General features: G+C 24.5%; 1 protein-coding gene across 1 annotated transcript in view; it reads left to right on the forward strand.

The window, feature by feature from the left end:
* Positions 1-2,380: 2,380 nt before the first annotated feature.
* LOC132929516 (nose resistant to fluoxetine protein 6-like) overlaps positions 2,381-24,332 on the forward strand; it is a 34,054-nt gene continuing 12,102 nt past the window's right edge. Inside the window, exons 1-4 of the mRNA XM_060994906.1 lie at positions 2,381-2,541; positions 6,906-7,122; positions 16,584-16,795; positions 20,703-20,917. Of these exons, the coding sequence (XP_060850889.1) occupies positions 6,930-7,122; positions 16,584-16,795; positions 20,703-20,917 (620 nt within the window). The 5' untranslated portion in view covers positions 2,381-2,541; positions 6,906-6,929. The remainder of the gene's footprint in view (positions 2,542-6,905; positions 7,123-16,583; positions 16,796-20,702; positions 20,918-24,332) is intronic.

Raw genomic sequence — 24,332 nt, forward strand, 5'->3', positions numbered from 1 at the left:
AAATTATTTAGTGAATAATTTTTCTGAAAAGTTTGACATATCTATATAAATTAAAATTTGACTGATTAAATTGAGTTATTGAAATATTTATACTAAAAGTAAAAGTTCTTAATAATGGTATTACAAAAATATAAAAATGACGTATATGGATCTAATGTTTATTATATTATGTACTTGTACAAATTATAATATTAAATATTAGTAAGTGTTATTTGTGAAAGAAATACAGGGAAAAGTAATAGTTATAAATTAATTTTAAAAGTTATTATTACTTACCTAGAATTTATTGGTATTGCTAATCTATAGGTACTTATAAACTTTGAATAGTTTTGATAAATCTTGAAAATGTGTTTTAAGTATACGTGATGTACGTCAATTTCCACATTTTTAATATTATAACGTTACATAGTTAATACAATATTTTATGGTAAATGTTTATGTCTCTGCTATAGAATCAAACAAATAATTATTGTCAACTATTTATATAGTTATATTTTATTAACGCGACAAGCAAATTCTTGTTGTATATTTTTTTTATCTACTAAAAATTTAAATTGGAATTTGTAAAATTTAAAAATGTTTATTCGTGTCTATGTAGCGAGTGAAAATAGATGTGTAAAGAGAGACGTTTTCCACGTCATATTCACATACTGGAATAAATTTTGTTGACAACCCTACCATACATATTTATAAATTTTTATATTTTTAACCATCATAACAATTAATTATAGTTATACTACATGTTATATATATCTAAATAAGAAAAATCAATAAAGAAAATAAAAACATTTCATTATTAAAAGGATATGATTGATAACCGTCAAGACACAAAATAGTTCTACCTAAGCAAACTTCCTCTAAAGTCATATAAATACATCTCTTGACTCCTCTTGAATTAAATTTTAGTCTGTTACAAATTAGCGTAAATTTAATGAAATTTCAAAAAGTAATATTTGCTTAAAAAAAAAGGGATAACATATAAACTAATACATTTTTATTCTCAGACTAATGTATTATTCGTAACCAGTTTTGTATGCTTAACAATAATAAGATAAATATGCATTCAAAAATTCATTGCTTTCTACGTTTCTGAAAAATAAAAACAATACATTCAATACATTGGAGGTCCATAAACTGGTTCTTATTTACTTATAATAATTGATTCATATAAATTTAATTCATTGATACTATACAAACATAATGATGAGGATCAATCTGGATATTATTGTATATATTATATTAGTTTATTATAGATTACTGAATTATATAATTATAAGATAAAAATTAAAAAAAAAAACAGGGAAGCCATTTTTGCGCATGATGTTTCTGGTCATTTAGTAAGTCAATGCAGTGGATGTGTTGGATTGGAACTCAATGATAAATCGTTTTACATAAACAGACAAAAAAATTCGGAGTTGTATGTTTTCAATGTCATACATAGGTACTCGCACTTAGAATTTCACTTGCTATACTGAAAGACAGTTGTTTTAATATTATATAATACTCGCACGAAAATTTTAAAGTAAACTTCTTGGAGTTAATACAATACTAGATTTTGTCTTAAATAAATATATTTTAATGGTCTTTTTAGTTATCTAATGTTTATAGTACACTCTATTGAAGGTTGAATATTTTTAACCCTATTTTAATGTTCTGATGCATATATAATTTATGCAAAAATTATTTTGAGTGTGCTAGCCTCTATTTTTATAAAGATATTTTATTATGTATTTGTATTGCTATAAGTAATTTATTTTTACGATAATTTGAGCTAATTTTAGCCAAAACAATAAAAAATAGCATATATTATATTATTATAGCTATTATATTATACTAATTGTAGATAAGTATATATTATCAACACGATGGAAAATGTTTCAAGTATCTAAAAATTACATTTTTTTAACTACAAAAAATAGCCAAGATCGTTATATTTTTTATTTTATTATCCAATGTCATAAACATTTGAATTTGAAATATCTATAAACACATTTTGCATATTTTTTTTTGCAATAAGAAAATCTTGTTCGTCATCGAATACATTTTTCAATTCTTAGCTATGAATTTTGTTAATATGAAAATTATGATACTATAATAAACAGTGAGTAAGTTCCCCTATATTATAAAATTCCAACAACAACAATAAAATAAACCGGGTTGCGCATTTAAATACCATTGTCACTCCAATTTATTAAAATATTAAATAATATATAATATATATTGTGATATAGAGAAGAATCAAATATTTTTAATCATTCCCACCATTTCTATTCAAGGTTTTTGTAAAATATTTAATTTTATATTTATGTTGTTTGTATACCACATTATTTTTAAAAATTTTAAGTCTAAGTATGGAGGAAATCACAAGGATGGGAATAATAATAATACCGTAGTTGAGGTGGGGATATTACTCTTGAACTTGGTCTTGATAATTGAACCGTAACCAGTTTCAGTGAGTCGTAGTCCAGTCGCCTTAGTGGACAGATCAGAGCGGTAGTCTCCTAGATAAGGATACGTGGTAAAACGGGAAAACAATTTCAAGTAAGTCAGGCTTAATAATTGTACTTAATATTTATGTCAATTCAATTTTTTTTTTTTTTGATATTTCAATTATAACATGAAAAATACAATAATAATTAGCGAATTTCAATAACTGTAAAATATGATAATTAGATACTAAATAGGATTGCATAGGTATTGCGAGTAATATGTGTATATCATAAATATTCAACCAAAATACTTAGGAAAATATAATTATATTAAATATAGTGATATTATTGAGTACGATAGATTTAACAATCAACATTTTTATTTTACTAAACCAGTACAGTATTTTTAATTAAATCAAAATTACTAAATTAAATTCATGTTCATTTTTTAAATTTATTTATATTGTTAGATATAACAAATGTATTTGACAAATTTTTGAATAGGTACTCGATTAACTAACTAACACCAAAATACCCAAAATATGTACCTAATTATTAAACAAATATAAAAGTAATTACTTACAGTTGCGATTCGAAAACTTTTTATTTTTAATTTATTTATAATTATACGACTTTTAACGGTATTTTCATTTTACTATTGAAATTTTAATTAATTTATAAATTATAAGTCAACATATTGCAATGAAAAAAAAACAATAATTTGGTTATATATTAATTCGTGTTTGTAGAATTTAAACGTCAGTGCTACACCCTAAACATATTTAGCAAGGATTTAAAAATGTGTTTCTTGACCTTGGCATTGAAATAATGTAAAATAAAAAATATACACAAACTTAGTTAGATTATTAAATTGCCAATAAAATAAAATAATATATATTATTCATAAATCTAGATTTGTTATTATTACTTATTTTTAACCACTGTTAGATATATATATATATATATATATATATATATATATATATATATATATATCATTTATATATAAATAATTATAGTATATACGTATAACATGTAATTAAATTAATATAGTGTACAATAATAACAAAAAACATTAACTTATGGTATGCCAATAGAATTATAATATATTTTATTTATTTTAATCAATACGATCTTTATTAAGTCTTTATATAAATACGTAATAAATACGTCACACATTCTACGAAACAGACAATATGAAAACTATAAACAAAATGTCGATGTTTAAGTTATGAATTTGTTTGAACTTCTTAATCAATATTCACACAACCGTTAATCATGACGTAGGATTATTAATTATTCAATTATAAATAAATACGTATGTGTGTATTTAAGCCAAAAACAAAAACAACTTACGGAAAAAACATAACAAATAACAATATAGGTACTGAAACATTTAAAATTTGAATTTAAATTTATTACGTAGGGAAGTAAATCATATTTATGGCATTTTATAATATTAGACACGTTTAATTGTGAATAATTTTCGGACTATAGGTAACTGAAACCAGTGATCGAATAGATTATAACTTATATTCTAGAAAAATATTATTATAATAAATATGATTACGTAAGAGAATTATATAAATTTACAAATGTCCCAAGTCATTTAAATAATAAATATTTATATTACAATAATTTAAAATGTTTAAATTTATATTTATTCACATAATATAAAATACGAAAAACAAAAACAAAAATAATAAATATCTTTTATAAGTACGTATGTACCTATAATATTATGCACAATACAGAATAATATAATGTTTGTCATGATTCGTAGATTTTGCGCAGTTATTATTTTTTCAAAATTCAAGTTTAAAAATATATTACAGACTGTTGAACTGTAGAATATTGATATTTGATATTTATAAATTATAGTTTCAAGAAAAAAATGTGATAGAACTGCGCAAAAGAAAACAAACAGATTTCCTACAGTAAACATTTTTTTTTAAATAATAATAAACGTCGTAATATTAATATTTATAAATTATTATAAGTGTTAATTATAATAATCTATAAGTGATCAAGTTACATTGTATAACAATATATTTGCCATTTTAGTAAACCTGAGACTTAAATATTGCATTTATTTAAGATGCTTCTTATGTATTTTAGACATTAGTTACCTATATAATAAATTAATTTTTCTGTTTGTCACACCAACGTGAATTGTAAAAGAATTTTACAAAATTATAACTTTTTTTATATGTTTAAAAACGATAAATGATATGTTCACGAGTATTAAAAAGTTCGTTTTTATAATTTGGTTTTGATATATTAAATATTGAGATTACTTTTTTGTTAAAGTACATACTCGTACTTATATCTACTTAATATTATCGATTTCCTACTCACGTTTTCTAACTAAGTACAAAACATAATAATAATCAAGGAGAAGACATAAACTGTATAATAAAATCAGTATTAAAAATGTTGATTACCTTATAACATAGTTATAGGTAAACGTTATCTAACCATATAGGGTTCTATATCTATGTATTGATGTTGTTAATATTCATTAAATGTATTGGTTTTTATCAATTGAAAATCTGCAACAAAGTTGATTATTAGGTCTCAAAAACTTTAGTTAACGAATTGAAATTAATTAACTGATATATTTAAGTTGGATAACTTTAGAGTCACTATTTTTGTGTAATATGGTACCTATTTCATAATATTTTTATAAAATTTGATAACTCTTATGACAGTAAGCACTCACTATCTCAAAATGTAATAACGTTTTAAGAAATTTTTGTTTTCACATAATTTAAAGAAATTACAAAACAACATCTTTGAAAAATATTGTTTTTAATATGTTTTATCATTATAGTTTTGTAATTTGTTTTTTTTTGTTAGTATGTATAAATTTAAAATTTTATATTTCGTGACAGAATATAATGTAAATATAAATTAAAATTGAATTTGTAACGAATAGTTTATTAGTTATATGTTATAACTTATAAGTATTTAAAGTTTAAATCAAAGAAATAGTAAACCATCATTCTACGGGTACATCTGTAATCTTTAAATAATTATAATAGTTATCATAGGTACTAAAAATAACCTATCTATATTCTGATTTAAGTTATGAAATTAAAGATATATATTGTTATTTAAAAAGTAAAAACTTAAAAATATTGTTTTAGACTTATTTTAAGAATATAATATATAAAAAAAAACATTTTTATAATCGTATATTATACTTTTCGATATAACAAGTTTTAAGTGTTAAAAGAATATTACACAGTAATATTATACATATAATCACCAAAAATGAATAAATAATTTGTTAATTATCTATTTCTATATACTCGTGGCTATTCACAGATAGACATTTTTGCTTGCTATATTTACATATAATTTGCTAAATGCTAGTATGGTCGGGTTTTCTATTATATAATATAATGTGTAGACAAAGTACATATTACAATAGTAGTAGTTGTGTTTGAGGTTATTTATTATTTTATTTAAATACTTAACGTGTGATGGCCCGATACAACAATTCATACTATACTTAAGTATACTTAAGTCCATAAACGGTTAACCTTAAAATTTCTAAAAAATAAAATAATAATAATGATTAGATATCATAAATTATATTTAAAAATGAATCAAATGATTAGTGTTAAAAGTAACTTAACAATATTCACGACAATTGTCAATGAACTATGAATACCTATGTAATATTATAATACGTATTATTATCAGTTATCACCATATGTAGTTGTGTACATATCTGGTATATTATATCACCCATTTAAAATTAAAGATAATATTATAAATTGTAAGGGACCTAATAGTATACTTCATAGTTTATGTGGAAATCAGAAAAAATTCCTTTCAGATCACTAAATTACAAAGGTATGGATATTATAATAATATATTCCAGAAAATTTTAGGAACAGTATCATCTCTCGGTTAATAACTATTTACGGTAGCTAACTAGTTGTATTAAATCAATATTGTATTAAAAATGTTAAAAAATGTAATGTGTAACATACACACTAAAACATTTAAAAAATTGATTCTTTATTGTCTAGTTGAAATGGAAAATATTTTGTTCAAATTTTATCAAATGTCATCAAGGATTTCTAGGATTTAAATATTATTTTTCAAAATTTAATATGGATAATAGTTCACTGATTACTTTAATAAAATTTTAAATAATACGAACTGTTTAGCTTATTATATTAAGATAACTTTATTTTTAATGTGAAAAACTATAGGTTGAGGTCATTCAAATCTATTTGAAATATATTTACATTTTATTAACTAATATCTAAAATAAATCTAAATGTAAGATATGTTGAATACAATTCTATGTCTTAAAGATTCTGAACAACGATCGATATAACCAATACAATTATTCAACTTAAGTTTAAAATAAAAAAACAAATAATATATATATATTTACAAAAACTGTAATTATTTTATTTTTTTTATAATATAATACATTATTTACTTTTGTTTCAGAAACTCACAACATTGACCGATGAAATGGTGTCCCGTTTTGCAGTATTTTCGTTATTCCTGATGGTGATGGTCAGTGTCAACGCATCGTTGACAGGACCCACAAATATATTGCCAACTCTACCAAATGCAATTATAAAATCAGAGAATTCTCAATGCCAATATGATAGTTTAAAATTACAATCGGGTCTGAAAAATATGACACTATGGGCACAACAAAGTAAGTTATTCATAATTAATGTAATATGATAGACATATTTTTTTCAATTATTTTATTATTATTTATTAGATTTAATAATAATACAATACTACGTATGTTAGACGTTGGTGATACATAGGCATTTTGTTGTACCTATACAATTAAGTTTTATTCAAATAATATAGGAAACTTACAATACTTCGATTTATTATTAATTATAAAAATAAAACGACAAGCAAATCATTTTACCATATTGTAATCATTTCTTATTTATGAGATGCCATTTATTTTAATTTGAAATTATTTATTTATTAAATTTATTTTAACCATATATTTTATTTTTGTTTGTTATACTTACTATTTACTACAATTATTGGCACTAAAATGGCCCTGCCATGGTACCAGTGGTCAGCTTCAACGACTTGCGTTAATAAAAGAAAATAGATAAATAAATAATATAGGTATTTTAAAAGCATCAGTACATTAACTTATAGGTATATTATATTATATCCGTCACAATTTCTGTTAACTCGTGGCCACAATTATTAACACCATTGTTAGTTTTGTATAATACCTATTGTATATATACATGTAAACGTATTGATTTTATTCTATTATCTCGGAAGAATACGTACTGTATAGTTATTATTAAATAAAAAAAAAATTTAATTAAAGTAATTGTTATTAATTATTTTTTAGATGTGTTTAATGTATACAATTATAACTTAATCAGATGTAATTTCATATTTTTAACTACTAGTTAGTTGGGTATATTTTATTTTTGAATCATAATAATTAATTATACATAGAAACCTCTTTGTTTAAGACGTTTAAGTAGTCGCGAATTTTAGATTTTTTTTTTATAAGAATTTTTATTGTTTTACTTGACTATTACTTGTGTATATTTAGTAGAATTTCATTAATTTCTGTATATTAAGTGTTCGTAGGTTAAAGAGTAGTCGGGTTTGTCTGTACAGGTGTATTTAATGTAAAACCATAAAACTATAGTATTATGTACAGTGATTATTTTCTCACGAAATAATCGTATTATGTAGTTTTTGCTTAGGTTTTAAATTATTTAATTCGGAATAATTAAATTACAAGACAAACGATAAATTGGGTGGAAATAGTTTTATTTGAAACGTACGTTGTGTTGCTTAAAATGTTTATAAATATCATAAAAATTATGACGAATGTAAATGATGAATGTTTTAAAATTATTTATTTGATCGACGATTAGCACGAAATAATGACGCGGTTAGGCCCCCGACCAAGTGGCCTGTAAAATTGTTAATTGATGTGCTAATCGTTGCTGAAAATAAAATCCATAATAATCCAAAATAACTATAGGGGGCTGTGGAAATATATCTACACTCTCTCACGTTATTTTTAATTTTAAACAAGGTCTGATGCCAAAAAAATTCCAAAACAGGTCTCGCCAGTTAACGATAATTGTATGCTAAACGTTTTGCAAAAAAATGTTTTAGAAATTCATAGTTTAGGGACGTACCTACGACAGTCTGTGTCATCGTATATCGTCATAAATCCGTACCCTAAACCGCGGGTTTAATGGTGATCGTGCAGAATATCGTGTCAACGTTTGAACGAAAAAATGTATAATTTTGCGAAAAAAACCTATTGGTACACATGTACCTATACATTATGCAGACATGTGGTTTTCCCCGGTGTGTGTGGTAGGTTATGTTGGATTGGGTTAGGCGGCGCTCCGGTAACACGCCGTTACATTACATTATTATACAGTGACTTCTATACTAGTCAGACATCTATATATTATAATGGCCGTCCACTCGTGAGATTCCGAACACTTCGAGTGCCTATTTGAATAGTTCCGAAGTATTTTAAACTCTAGTGTAAAATACGTTTTATAGTAGGTAATTTCCAGAATATTTAAATAGTGAATTTTAATTGTAAATTCTGTACTCGTGTGTTTGATATAGGTACCTACCAAAAACTGTTACCCATATTTTGCGTACGCTACCTCCTAATTAATTCCGTTTTATTAAATTAAAACTCACTTTACGTGTAATTGCTACACATGGTTATAATCGTCGAGTATTTTTGTTGCTCTTTAATGATTATAAGTGGTTTTTATGTCATCCTAGAAAAGTTCGAATAAATTGAAATGTATCACTACCATTCATCTTGTAGTTGATGATTTAAGAAATTTATATTGCTTTTCAATTTTATATTCCATACATTTATTTGTTGAACTTATGTTTTAAGAAGTGTTTTGATTATATTTTGAATATTTATTCCATAGGTTTAATGTATATATAATATATTTTGAACATATTTTGTGCGAACACAAATAATATTGTTTTCAGTATTTTATTGAGAACTGACAATGATTGTATTCGGTCACCTGGGTACAATATTAGTGTATTTTGATTGAAAAATAAAATTGTCAAAAACTAGTTTTTTTTTATAGGCGACGCTGTCTACTCTCCGTTCGTAGATCGCAACGCAATCAGTTGATACCGAAATCATTTTCACGCACCATACACGTAGACTCTTATAATAATAATCTAATCCTGTTATATCTGAAACTAACCTTATTTCACGAGAAGGCGAGCTCAAAATTCCACATAACATTTTTCGATCTCACGCGTTCTTGGCAAAAATCCGAACAAACGTAATTTATTCCTAAAAGTTTCGGGCTGTTTTGACTTTTTATCAGACCAATTTTCTCAGCCAACTGTTGTGTATTTTGTATATGTAAAATGAATAGCAGTTATCGACCTGAAAATACTATATGTGTAAAAATAACTGTAATTATCTAAATAGCTACTACCTATGTTTTTTTTTATTATTTGGTTTTTGCGTTTTGTTAAACGTCAACCAATATTATATTATTGATAGGCATAAATTTTACAAGAACACAAAGATTAAAAAATAACATTAAAAATCACGAATAACATCTGTCCAAACTTTTTTTAATCGAAATTTCAATACTGCCAATTGACAATTATCGTATTATAGTAACGATTTAAATCAGTTTGTATGCGCACTACATATACCGTAGAAATTAATTTGTAACGTAATAACGTCTACAAAATGATTATCTGAAACGCGGAAAAAGTTAATAAAAATAAGTGGCTTACAGTAATTATGATATTAACATTTAAATAATTATTCAGAAGGTAAAAAAAAACACTGCCCATATATATAATTTGAAAACTGCGATATAACTATTATAGGCACCTGCTTACTTATAACAATAAACTGTGTAGCACAAACATTTACTGTAACAGGCGCCACAGGTTTCGTCGAGGACGCCCAAATTTAAATATCCTTTATGTACTGCAGACAAAGTATATAATTAATCATGTAATAATGCAAATCGCCAATATGTTGTGTAACCAATGTACATGCATATAATGTATAATTTTATATTATTGATTATTCGATTTCCTTAGGACCTCATAATGACTTTTTTTATAATTTTTAAATTTCAGTTTCAGATTATGTGACCATTATTTGTAGATCAAATTATTATCGCCTTGATATTTTATGGTTGTTACGTATCAATGCTATCAATTTTGGTTTAAGCATTTAGCTTTTATAAATATAATATATTCGATACGGCGGTAGTCTAAATAAAATAATGTATAAATTAACTCCACTTAATACAACTATAATAATAATAGTGGTATAATCCCAATAGGCTGCTGGTTAGGTTAGATTAGCAGGTGATATTTTAATGCAGGGTTTTCATTCTAATTTTAAAGAGTCGTTTCCGCATAGTAAATCTTCCCAGAATAAAATATTATTCTACAGGCACTTACTAGTTTTCAATTTTAAAATGCGATATTTAATTGTATACGTAGAACAACCCTGAAAGTTGAAATCAATGTAATACTTTTTAATGTTAATGACATTCGTGACACTTAAACACTACTATAATAATATTAATATATACTATGACCAAGACATCTATAATAGTATTTGATAAGTATTTTAAATAGGTACGTTGGAAACAAACGTTTTAAACTTTGATCGCTAATTATTGTAATTATTATTAAAGTCGAAAATATTTTATTGCGTATAATGTATATTATATTATTTGACTTAGTATATTTAACTATGTATGGATATTTACACTCTAAAAGTAGTGTTAAGATGAACTAATTTTTATTTAATTGTTCATCCAGAATATTGTTGAATTCTATAAAATAATTTAATTCAATATCTTTAAAGGTTTTATTTACATATTAATTGTATGTTATATGTATAAATGTTTATTATAATTATACAATCAAAAAAAAAGTAGGTAATAATAAATAAATAATTTATTTTATACATTTGAAATTTGGAAATAGTTTTGAATACTTTAATGTGCACTATATTTAAACGTTTATGATTAATTATTAGTGAAAGTATAGTTATATAATAAACTTATATTATAAACGATAGTAATTTTATAATATCGATGAAATTTTTTATTTTTATGGTTTTTGCATTCAATTTGCATAGTTTAGTAATACAGATTGCATTATTATATTCCCAAAGAGAGACATAGAAAGAGAGAGAGAGAGAGAGAGTGAGGAAAAAGAGAGCTAAACTTCCACAAGGACACAGACATACGAAAGGTATAGTCGGTAGTCAAGCAGTTGTTCCGTTATTATTGAGTATTATTGACAGGCGACTTCTGAAAGGAGTACTGACTACCGAAGTGCCGACCATGTTTCAATAATATCGTGTACAAGATAAACCATTTATAAGTAAATTAAAATGCTGTGAATTTGCATATAAATATAAGTGCATTCAAAGTTGAAAGTTGGTTATTCGCGAGAGTGATAATATATTATTTATTTGAAGAGTTAATTTATGCTATGGCTCATTATTCATATTCAAATTATTGTATTACAATTAGTAGATATATAATTTTTTTTATCGACCAAACGGCGTTACATTTATCTTCGCACAACCTCTGTAATACTAATAACATATTCGTAATCCGTAATTTATCATTATTATATCATAACGATTTTAGTAATACGATTATGGTCGATGATTCACTTGTCCCGTGAACTTCTCTAAAAAAACGGGCAAGATGAAGATCCGGCCCAAACCAGTTGTCACTTGAACATCTCCGCGGTTAAAACACCGCTGTGAATAAAAACCGTCCTACTAATTATTGTATTAGATGTGTACCTACGTATACGGTTACCGATTTAAAAGCGAACGTAAAATTTATGCACATAATAATATGTATTTAACGAAATTAACAGTTATTAAACAACTATAGATATTTGCGTTGGCCAAACGGGTCGAAATACCACTCGTTTCGATCTCGCAGAGTCGCAGACTTTCTGTTTTCACGCCAACGGCATAATCCGGTTAAATACGTGTACGAGGTGTCTATAACATATTATTTTCGTACAATTTTCTCGGCGGATTTGGCAAGTCAAATATATCGGTTTAGCGATGCCTTAAAGTCGTTTAATCAATGTATATAGGTGTGTTCTAACTTCTATTTTCGTTAAGAGTTTATATTCGTAGACGATGTATATTGATGAAATGTTACAGGTAAAAATAGCGCAAGTGTAGTGTAGGTTACCATGTTATTAGTATACATTATTGTTCTGCAGCGTTCTTAAAACCACATATAATTATCGTTTAAAATAAAATTAGCATACATAATATTATTATTTTTTTGATCGGGATACAACATTTTTTTCCTTATCGTTACAGTTTCCATAGTAACAATCAAACAATAAAAACGACGATTAATCAATTTAATAATGTTTCGATTTCGCGTTATAGCACAGAATTCTGTGGTTATAGTACGTAAAAGTTGCTCATCTTAGAAGCTGATAAATAATATAATATAATAATTACGTTACCACAACGACATCGTTTTTACATTTTTTTATAACACATACAACACGAATACAACAATTTGTTTTCCATCGTTATAATGTTTATATGGAAATCAAATAATAACGAGTTATGTTAGGTTAGGTTATAAGTCGTAGCGTTAGTATAGTACCTAGTTTGTCTATTCATAAACTCATTACCATAGCAACCAACCTCCCCTACTAAATATGATTAAAATGTATTTTATTCATAATCGGTTTTTTTTTATAAAGTTGGCTCTTGTAATCGATAATTTATATAATTGCATTACTATAATTGATACAATTTTAATCGTAGTTTTAAAAACGCGTTAGATATGATTTAATGTTTTTCCGTGCAACGAAAAAATATCGAATAGCACGGCACGTCTATCATCTATATGTACCTCTCATGTCAGATGTTGGGTCCTGTTCTCGGAAACGTGAAAAGCCTTGCACCTTTAATTCTGAAAACGGGATGGGCAATTACTGATGAAGGTCAGTGAGTCTAAGAGTTCGTTTCCGCGACGTCTATTCATTACCGATCTTGCCCCTCAAATGAATTTTAATAATATTATTATCAATGTTACACATAATATGAATATCTGGTTAATCTATGAATATTGAAATCAAATACATTTTACGTTTGTCTAATGAATTTATTATAAATGGGTATTTTTTTTACAAAATATTAATATAATTTTTGTTGCCAAAAATTTGAACTTAAAATTGCTACTGTGATAAAGTATCCATTCTGTGCATCGTCACATATATATATATATTAATAAAATAACAATAAATATTTCATAGTTTTAAATGTTTTAATAATTATAATAATTATATTTGCAGATACTTTAGGTTAGTTTTAATGTTCCCTAACACCTCATAATATAATAGTTTATTAATTATTGGTAACAATAAATTACACTTGTGTTGTATTATTGTGCGTTCATTTTTTTTTTTTTTTTTAATTACACCACGACAACTACAAATGCTATGGATTATTATTATTATTTTATCCTAGAAAAGATCACTCTCGGAATTGTGGTGATTGGCCATTAGGATTTGGGAGTTATTTATTTTTGACAGGTTTATAAAAGTTAGGTTAGGTTAAATACTATTTTTACATCTTTAATGAAGATAATTTTTTTTATTAAAATACAATAAAGAATATAAAATATAATTATAATAAAAATATAAATATAAATCATCATGTTATAAAGTTTCTTTAGAATATTATTTGGTTTACAAACTTGTGTGTATAAGTTTTTGTTGAAAATAGTAAATACTTTTTTCCAATCAATTCAAAATATGAAAAAGACATTGTTTTCGTATTTTGTAATTTTTAATACAGTGCGTTCTGCTAATTTGTACTCAAACATATAAGAATAACATAATTTTGTTTAACCCAACAACATTGTATTCTTTATAATTATTATTAAAATTTTAGTTAATTTTTATTCAAAGCAAAGCGAGTATTGTACATAATGGTTTTTAGTTATGAATTTTTTTAAATATTTTATGTGAACATTATTTTGATCAGAGCGAATGTTTTGAAACTTTAAAATAGTTCCTTTGTTTTGGTAGAAAATCGAATTTATTTTACACTTTGTTTTTATATTTTCTTATTATAGTTTATTCTTAAACATAAGCAAAAACTAAAAAGGAGAATGTGTTTTAGAAATTTAAGCAGTGGTGTTTAACCAAGCTCCTTTCAGAATCGATTTTCAAAAGTGATGATTTTTTATTATTTATACATGTATGTAATACGCTCGGGACCTACTTGGGACGGTCATCAAATGTTCGAGCGCTTTTTTTTTAAAATTTAATTTTAACTTTTAGCTAACCTATTTAAAGTCCATATTATAATATTATATTGTTATAAGTATTATTAATGATACATTAATATTAAAAATATGTAAAAAAGAAAAATAGAAATATTATTTAAAAATATTCAAATTATTGTAAACATTGTTTTATTTAGACGAAATATTATATTATAGGGTTACGAAAAGTAAATGAATAATAATTTAATATTTCGATTTCACGCACGAACTGTTTTATCTGTAAAAATACATCCATCTTATCTCATTTATAAACAAAACCAAGTGTAAAAATATTCATTTTACTTATTGATGTGCATTAGAAAATAGAGCTGTATTTCAATAAAAAGTAACGTTATTTATACAATAATAATAAGGATCAATTGTACTTTGTAAGTATGGGCGGTTTTTATTTTTATTTATAGGACGCAGTTCACGAGTAGTTGGTGGGAATTCGTTTATTATTTTATGTACCTAAAATATTGAATAATATTAATACTTAATATTCACACAACCGTCACAACCACACCATACGTGGTATTTACTATTTGCTATTTACACAACCTCGTTAAGAGTATATTGTACCCGTTATGTCTGTGATACTTACGCATAACCAAGAAATTTTAAAATAGTATTTATTTTGTTAATTTTAAAATGATCATAACTTGCATTAAAATTGAAATATCATTAAAAGCCTGCATAAAACACCAAATAATATTTTTACCTTTAAATCATAATGTTATAACTCAATTTACTCTAATATTATAAATAACACAGCTTATCGGATTCTTCTACTCGTAAAATTTGCTCTGTTATATGTCAGTTAGCGGAGATAATATTAAACATTTAACGACATTATACGGTAATGAAATTGTTAACTCAATAATTACTATATAAGTTTGAACTTTTGAAGCTTTAAATATTAAAATTAAATATTTTTGTTAAATACTCTTCACATCGAATTATATTAATTATATGACTATTATACCTATACACATGTAAAAAAAATACTAGACTTTGTTCTCTTCAAATATTAAATACATAACTTTATTCTCAGTAGTTAGTAAAAATACAATTTAATTTAATTAAACTAAAATAAAGTTTATACTACCATAATAAACAGAAAAAATGTGTTTAAAGTTTTGATTAAACTCATTTTTGATACTTAAAATAATTCATGCAGGAAATTTGTTGTATTATTATAACAACCAGAGGAAACATGTTTGTGATATTTTTAAGTATCTCAATTTTGCGGATTTTAATAGAATTTTTAATATATTTACTTTGTTTAGATGCCTAATTATTTTTTATCATTATATCTTTATATTAAATTTAATAAATAAATCAAGGTATATTTATTTATATAATTTATCAAAATTAAATATTACTATTAAGTATTAATGTTATTTTCTGAAAAAAGCTTTTTTGTCTTTGAAACAAATTTAAAAAAAATTATGTTTACGTTAATAATTTAATAGTACAAGCGGACAATATTAGGCTATCCGTGAATTCGGGATCAAATTCAAATGCATATAAACAAACACATGTCATATTATTTCTGATTATAAATGTTTAAATGTCAGACTATAAAATATTTTAAATATTTACCTTACCATATTAAATAACAAAAAACGTCAAAATAAATATAATTCAAAACGTAGCATCATAATAATAAGTTACCATAACAACGGAATATCTGCAGGGTGGACAAATGAAAATTACGAGCGTATAAAAGGTTTCAGTTCATAATGTATGGAAACCTTAAAAAATCTAATCACACTATTATTATATTATTTTCTAGTGTGGGATGCATCAGCGAAACAAGCAGTGGGTTTGTTGTCGGGAAACAGATTCCAGTTAGGAGACTTTGACGAGTGCCTGCAGGTAGCTAAACCAATTAAGGCCCAATACTGTCTTGTTGATGTCAAACTCGATGTGCCGTCTGAATATTCATATGCCGATCCACTTGCTAGAGAGTATGATCCGTTATTACCAGCTTGGCACAAGATTTACGTAAGAACATTTTTTTCTGCCTTAATTGGTAAATTTAATCCACCTTTATTATTTACTATTTTTTGACACATACTCTTTTCAAACAATTATTCGTAAAAATGAACATTAATGATAAATATCTTCGTTAATAATGTAAGAAACCTTTTATTTATTTCGTATAGACTTTATATTTTACAACAACAGCTGTTGTTATTGTATCACAGTATATTCAATTTATTGAATTATTAAATTAGTAATATTAAATTTACTTATTCTTATGAGGATATTGTAAACGTACTGTTTGTTTTTTATCCATGACTCAAGTGCAATATATTATCAAATTTTCGTTCAACAGAATAAAACATGTGTTGATAACTTTAATAATAATTTACAATTAACTGACATAATATCAATCTTAAATTTAAAATATAGTCTACGGTACTTAATAGGCTTTTATTACAATTTTAGTTTTAAATTGAGTTATGAACATTTTAAATCGTAATATTTTTCAGTTATAATTTAGGTACTTTACAATTAAAATATAAATATCCACTATTGAGCTGCCCTAGATAATATTCTAAGCTTTAAGTTTGTTTATAAGTCAATTCACTCAGATATTAATGCTAACAACATAGGGTTAGCTCTATTGAACACTTGAACGTAAAGCTTTTATGTTACACGTGGGTTAAAAAGAGAAAAATAATAGTGACTGCAGGCAACCTCCACTGAAAGAAAACCAATTAATTCTTATAATTTTTACTAAAGTAGTATTATTGATAAATCGAATAAAAATTTGGTGGTTGACTAGGTATATAACATGTTTTATAATACAAAATTATGAAGTTTGTAGGAAGTCATAAAAAACCAGACTAATAATCATGTAAAATTAATGATATATCATATATCTAGTATCTCATATATTTTGTATATCAGCTGTAACTGATTTAAAAAAAATATATGTTGTATTTTCATAGATAAAAAGAATAGTCATAAAAAAAAAGTTATTGGATAAATCAAACTTATTTTAAATTTAAGTCCTTGAACACCCTTGTTCGATTTATAAAAGAAATATTGCTAATAGTTGCTCACCTCAACCTTCTGTCGTCCTCGAAAAGAAATTCCTGTTTTCATCACAAACTTTACATAAAGTGTAATCAATCTATTGAAAAACTCAACAATGAATAACGATAATAAATGTTATATGTCATGTATCTTATCAAACATAACATAGCATTCCATGAAAGATAAATAAATAAATAATTGATATTTTAATATTGTTTAAGTCAAAGTTCTTCCACTTGAAGGCTTCTTTATTCCGTGATGTGTCTTTTTTCTTTCATATTCACTTATTTTTCTACTTATTTGAACAGATTGTATAATAAAAATCATATTTAAAATTATTATATATATATATATATGATATGTATGGCTTAATAATCAGGTAATATTGGCATTGTTATGGTACTGCTATACATAATTATTATTCAAAGTCTTAACTATGGAGTCTTGATTTTCATTGAGAAAATGACATGTCTCTGGTTGATATTCGTTGAATGTTGTATTTAATGCCGTCACACATAACGTGTATTTGTATTGATTTGATAAAACAATAGAATTAATCATTTTATAAAAGCATACAATCATTTTAACTGAATAAGAAATTATTTTGAAACGACATTATATGTTTTGTGCATTTTTCTAGACGACAAGCATAATTTGTCCAAATAAATAATAATTAGTCTAGTCGGTGCTTTATAATAATACTCTTCGTTAATTGTACCAACCTACCCTAAAATAAAATCCCAGATACGTGTCTGCATTCCTCGAATTTTTTGAACCTAAACTAAGAGCAAGTGTAATAATATTTTTTTTTGGTGAAAAGGTCATTGACATTGACTAAGATAGAAATTATTTCTCATCCCTTCTTTATTTTTTCGCTACAATAACTAGCAGAAAACCAGTTTTTACACATTATACACGTCAGTATCATGCAAAACTCTTTTAAAATATAAGTGTAAAAATAAAACAAAAGTCTGATGAAAGATTTAATTAAACTGGTTAATCTTATATTATGTAATAGACAAATAGGCGATTAACTAATATCTATATAGTACATGCTATCTTTGTTTGATTATCATAAATATAGGTACCTAGTAAAATCTGATAATAATATAAAATATTAATTCTTATTCTTTATTTTATATACATTACAGTATAAGAACAGTAATTTTTTTATTTTATTTAAGTAATTTTAAATGTTTTTTTTTTTTTAAATTGTTACCACAAAATTACAAATATAAATATAAATAATAAAGTAATAATATTTCTTTATAATTATTGAGATTAAAGATGAAATATCAGGTGATTGAAAATGTGTACACATTTAGTAGTATTAACAATCAATAATAATAATAAAACAATTAAATATTATATTGTTTTTAAAATTATGTCAGTATAGCCATTATAAAATATTTATTTACATATGTACATATATTAACATATATTATACTATGTTGTCTTTCTTGCGCTGAACAAGGTAAAGACAAGTTCATAAAGTAGATCTGTGTTAAGTTACAAATAATTAGAAAGCGATTCATAGCCAATACACTAATTTTAAAATCATGAAAATTTTATTTTTGAGTGTTGCTTGTAGCTTTTTCTATAATTTTCCATAATTAAATATAATTGTTATTCATAATAGTAGATAAAAAACAATATAATTCGTATGGTATATTTGATATAATAATTTCAAATAAAAAATATATCGTTGTTGATACAAAAAAACGTCTCATTTGCTAAAACCTACAAAATAGTTTTAAAAAAAATACCTACTAATAATAATCATAAAAAATGCATATTAAAACTATATTGAATATTATTTTGAAAAAATTGCATTCAGAATTCAATATTTATAGGTATATTTATTGATATTGTATAAATTGCCAATTTTTCCACGTTAAAGGTAATAACTTATTTTTTTTTACCAAGCTTACATAGAAGGCTTTTCTGAATAATAGCTGGTGTCATAATTATAAATGTTTAATGACATAGAAAGTATTTCAATAATAATTTATTGTCGGTACCATATAGGAAGTTTTATTTATTATTTTTCATTAATTCTACGGAAATATATGATAGCACATGATAAATAACAAATTATAGCTTATTTTTTTCGGTATCTAAAGACACCAAAACTTCAAAATCTTAAATTTGGTACATAATAGGAAGTTTTGTCATGTCAATGACGATGTGTATTTTACATTTATAAATATTTTATTTTAATTCTTATTGTGTTGTATAATATCTTACTACGTCACAGTATGTTAATGAATGAAACGTTAAAAAATATAAACATAAATTATCAAACTTGTAATAACATAAATATGTTGAAACATTTTAAATAAAATTGAAAAAAAAGATATTATTATAATAATAGTAAAACATGAATATTCCCTCGAAAGTAAAGTTAATTCCTCATTTTTATTAGTAAAAAACGTTTTTGCAGTTCTTAAATCACTTTCTAAAGATTTTTGATAGGCTATCAATAACTTGTTTTTGTTGTATTTAACCTGATGTGTTAGTTAATATATTAATCAAATAATATGCAATGTGTTTTTTATGTGTTTTTTACACATTTCAAAATTAGTTTTTTTGTTTTTTATTGCTACTTATTTTAAAAGTATTTTTACATAAAAATAATTGTGTTATCGAAAACAAAGGTAATTTTCTAGTATTGTGGTTCCTTTGATTTTCTGGTATACACAATTTCTGTTTTAATTTAAATTTTCGATTTAAAAAAAGATTTACTCAATTGTATTGTCACGATAAACGTTTTAATCGTAAAAATGTATGTTTATTAAAAATATGAAATAGATATTCTATACCCACGCACTATTTATAAATTTCGAATTAATATTTTTTATTATAGTATGGCGGGGCAAGGTTCAAGCAGCGTTTGGATATGATAAAATGGGCTTTGTGTGTGCCTGCTTCATGTTCAGCAATGGATGTTCAGACGTATCTCAGATCGTATATCAAAGAAAACAAACTAGACGTGATTGAAAACGTGTCGGTTGCTGACAATATGTGTACTCAAGCGCAACGTCCAGGCGATGAATATACTGCTTATGACATAGCATTTGTGTAAGTTCTTGAACGATTCAATTTAAACAAGCTTTAGGGATTTTAATCATTGAGATAATATACGGGAGACCTATAAAAAAAAAACAAACACGAAATAAACGTTTTTCAACATGATTTTCGGTAATATATATTGTCTAAAGATCCGGTACCTACTAAATGCAAGATAAAAACAAATGTACCCAGTCGTTATTTAAAAAAAAAAAAAGCCTTATAAAGCAAGCGTTGTGTATTATTGTACTCAACAATCTCTCTGGTAAACTAGTTTATATTTTGCATGTTTAATGAGATTTAATGCGAAATTTGCAAACCTATAGAAATATAATGTCACCCTCTGGAAAGTTATACAGTGAATTTGTCTCAGCAAGACCTATTGCACTGCGAGGGGTCCCATTTCTTGATTGCCGTTCTGAAGTAGTGTTTTGTGAGTTCGTAGTTTTTCGTGTGAAATAATGGGTGACGAGGGTTACCTGCAGTGTTTCGGAGAAAGACCGGGTCTCGTGGAGATATACGAAAAAAATCATCTACAACTTTTTAAGATTTTTTAGAATATGTTTATACAAATATACCGAAATTCAAACGAGTAGTTTCTAAGTTATTAAACCTTATTATTTACTAACTAAAATAATCCTTTATAATGGTTTTACATAGAATATATAAATTACTTAATGTGGTACGTAATTTTTTTGTCTTTTGTCTATACTTATTACTGAATATAGATATTCAAACAATATTTAAAAATTGTAAAATGTTAATATAATAATATTATTACTATAATTTTAGGACCATCATAGCATCCGTATATTTCAAACCAATAAATTATCTAGTTATGAACTATATAATATTACCTATAACATTTAATAACTGAGAAACTACTCGTGACCTTACTTTAAGACCTGTAAGTTACAGACGCCTATAAAATGTTAAATTAATATATATTTCAAGTTTATGTTTATAACATATTCTACCTAATAGCTAATGGTTAAAAAAATACTTATAAATATACATAATATATACAATATATTTGTAAAAATTTCGATATATCTGTAATATAAAATATTGTTAGAAATAAAGTAATAATAACAGTTTTAATATTTATGTGGTAAATTCTCTCTTTATTTCAATAGTAGGTATTTTAATTATTAAAATATAAAATAAAATAAATAATAAATAATTATTTTACTTATATAGATCATTTATTATAATATGACACAATCCGCTACATAATCATTTATAGATTTATAAACACTTGTTTTACGTGTTTTAATCAAATTAATTATACATTTAGAACAATATAAAATATCAACATGCCAATGTATAAGAATGATATGCTTAAATCATTTTGTAATGATTGTTAATTACATTACATGTCACGTGTTATAACATAAATAAAAATTTCATCATAAGAATGGGTACGGTGACTTTTGTGGAAAAATACTAAAATAATTATAGAAATAATTGCATTTATTACACAATGTTTAAGAAAATATTATTCAAGAATAATGATTTTGTTGGATCAAACTACATTATTATATAACTCTTCCAATGAAATCTACGTACATTTTTGATATTTTGTCCACGACTTCCAGAAGACCTTCTATCCCTAGTATATTATATACTGAGTACTGACGATACACCAATATTCTCACAAATATCACATAATAGTCGGTTAATTAAATGATTCAAAATAATTTAAATATGATAAACCTGTGGACTAACATGAGGTAAATCAAATTAAACTAATCCAAATCTATTAAAGTACTTTTTTCACTAAGAAAATATCTTGATTCACTGTTCGTTTTGTTAAATAATCAAACAATTCCAAAGGCAAATTAAATAAAATATCTAGATTTATGCCAAACCTGCAGGGTAGAACGCTAAAGGCTAAGTTGGGTACCTTGAGAGATGATTTTATTCAAAATTATTAAAGGTTTAACTTTTAGAAGCTTAAAATCTAGTGAGCCAAAGAGTATAGGAACCAAAAAATAGGTCAATAAAATTTAAAATTTAAAGTTAACATTTACTTTTTATACTTATTTATTTGTATTTTTAACGTTTTAATATTATGTTATGCTAAAATTTTATAAAGTAATTTGAAAATATAGCGATAACCAGATAACAAATGTGTATGGGCTGCCAGTTGCCCATACTTGATCTAAGCGATTTTAAGTAGAAAAAACTGAATAATTTGAGACAGAGTGTAATGAACAATAATTAAATATTTCCATTTAACATTATTTGTTATCATTACAAGTCATAATGTAAAATTATAATAGGAGAAAAAAATTATTAATTTTAAGTTTAAACTTATCAGATAGCACTGCTGGAAGCTTTCTTATTTCTCCTCATCTGTTACGTAAACAATTTGTACATTCAATTTACATATTATATTTTTTGTATAAATTGTAAATAATATATATTTTATTTAGAAAAAAAAATTTTTTTAGTTAAACTGAATTATTTAGGAACAGGATACAAATATATAATTTATTTATTATTCTATATCGTTATTAAAATTTTATTGTTTTTGAAATTCTATTCAAAACTGATAGTTTTACATAATATTACACGGATATACAAGATGCTCATGAAGGTTTAATTCAAGTTTTAAGGAAATTAATTTAAAAGGTACCTACCTTTTTTACTTCATGGTAGGTATCTACCTAATTTATTAAATTATTTATTTATTATATAAAAAAATTAACAACTTCAACAAGGACAAGAATTTAGTACGCATGGAAAAAAAATATTGAAGTTTGAACTAAAATAATAAACTTAACTTATAAACATAAGTAGGTACCAATTGAGTATAGATATGTTTAAAGAAAAAAAATAGGAGAAGCTACTCTGCAACCTGCTTTACAGTAGGTCCTATGGTATAAATTGAATACCTAGGGAATTTTAACGAATAAATTGATAAACAAACGATAAATCATTGCATATATTTTCAGTTATTGCTTAATCCTTTTTAGTTATTTAATTTAAAAAAATCACCGTATTGAAGGTCGAATATTTAAACACTATTTTCATAATTATCCTTACTAATTTTTCGTAAAATTTTGGATAGAGACTGTCAGTCTTTATTTTAAAGATATTTTATAATTTATTTACAAGTGGGTATATTATTATTAGACATTTAATTTATATTTTAAATATGGTAGGTGTCGCTGTGTCAGTAATTTTTGCAGAAATACCTCATATTATATTTTATTATTATTAATTATGATATATATGGTCAAAACGACTGACTATATAACGTATCGAATGATGATGTGAATTGATTAGTGGTATAGATATTTTTAAATATCAACGTGTATACAAAATAATATATTATGTTATGTAAAAGCTTGTAAGCTCCAATAAATACATTTTTTTAAAATTATAACAAAGTAATTGAAACTTGAAAAGTTGAAACCTA

This window comes from Rhopalosiphum padi, chromosome 4 (genome assembly GCF_020882245.1).
Source record: "Rhopalosiphum padi isolate XX-2018 chromosome 4, ASM2088224v1, whole genome shotgun sequence".
In the NCBI taxonomy this organism is placed as follows: Eukaryota; Metazoa; Arthropoda; class Insecta; order Hemiptera; family Aphididae; genus Rhopalosiphum; species Rhopalosiphum padi.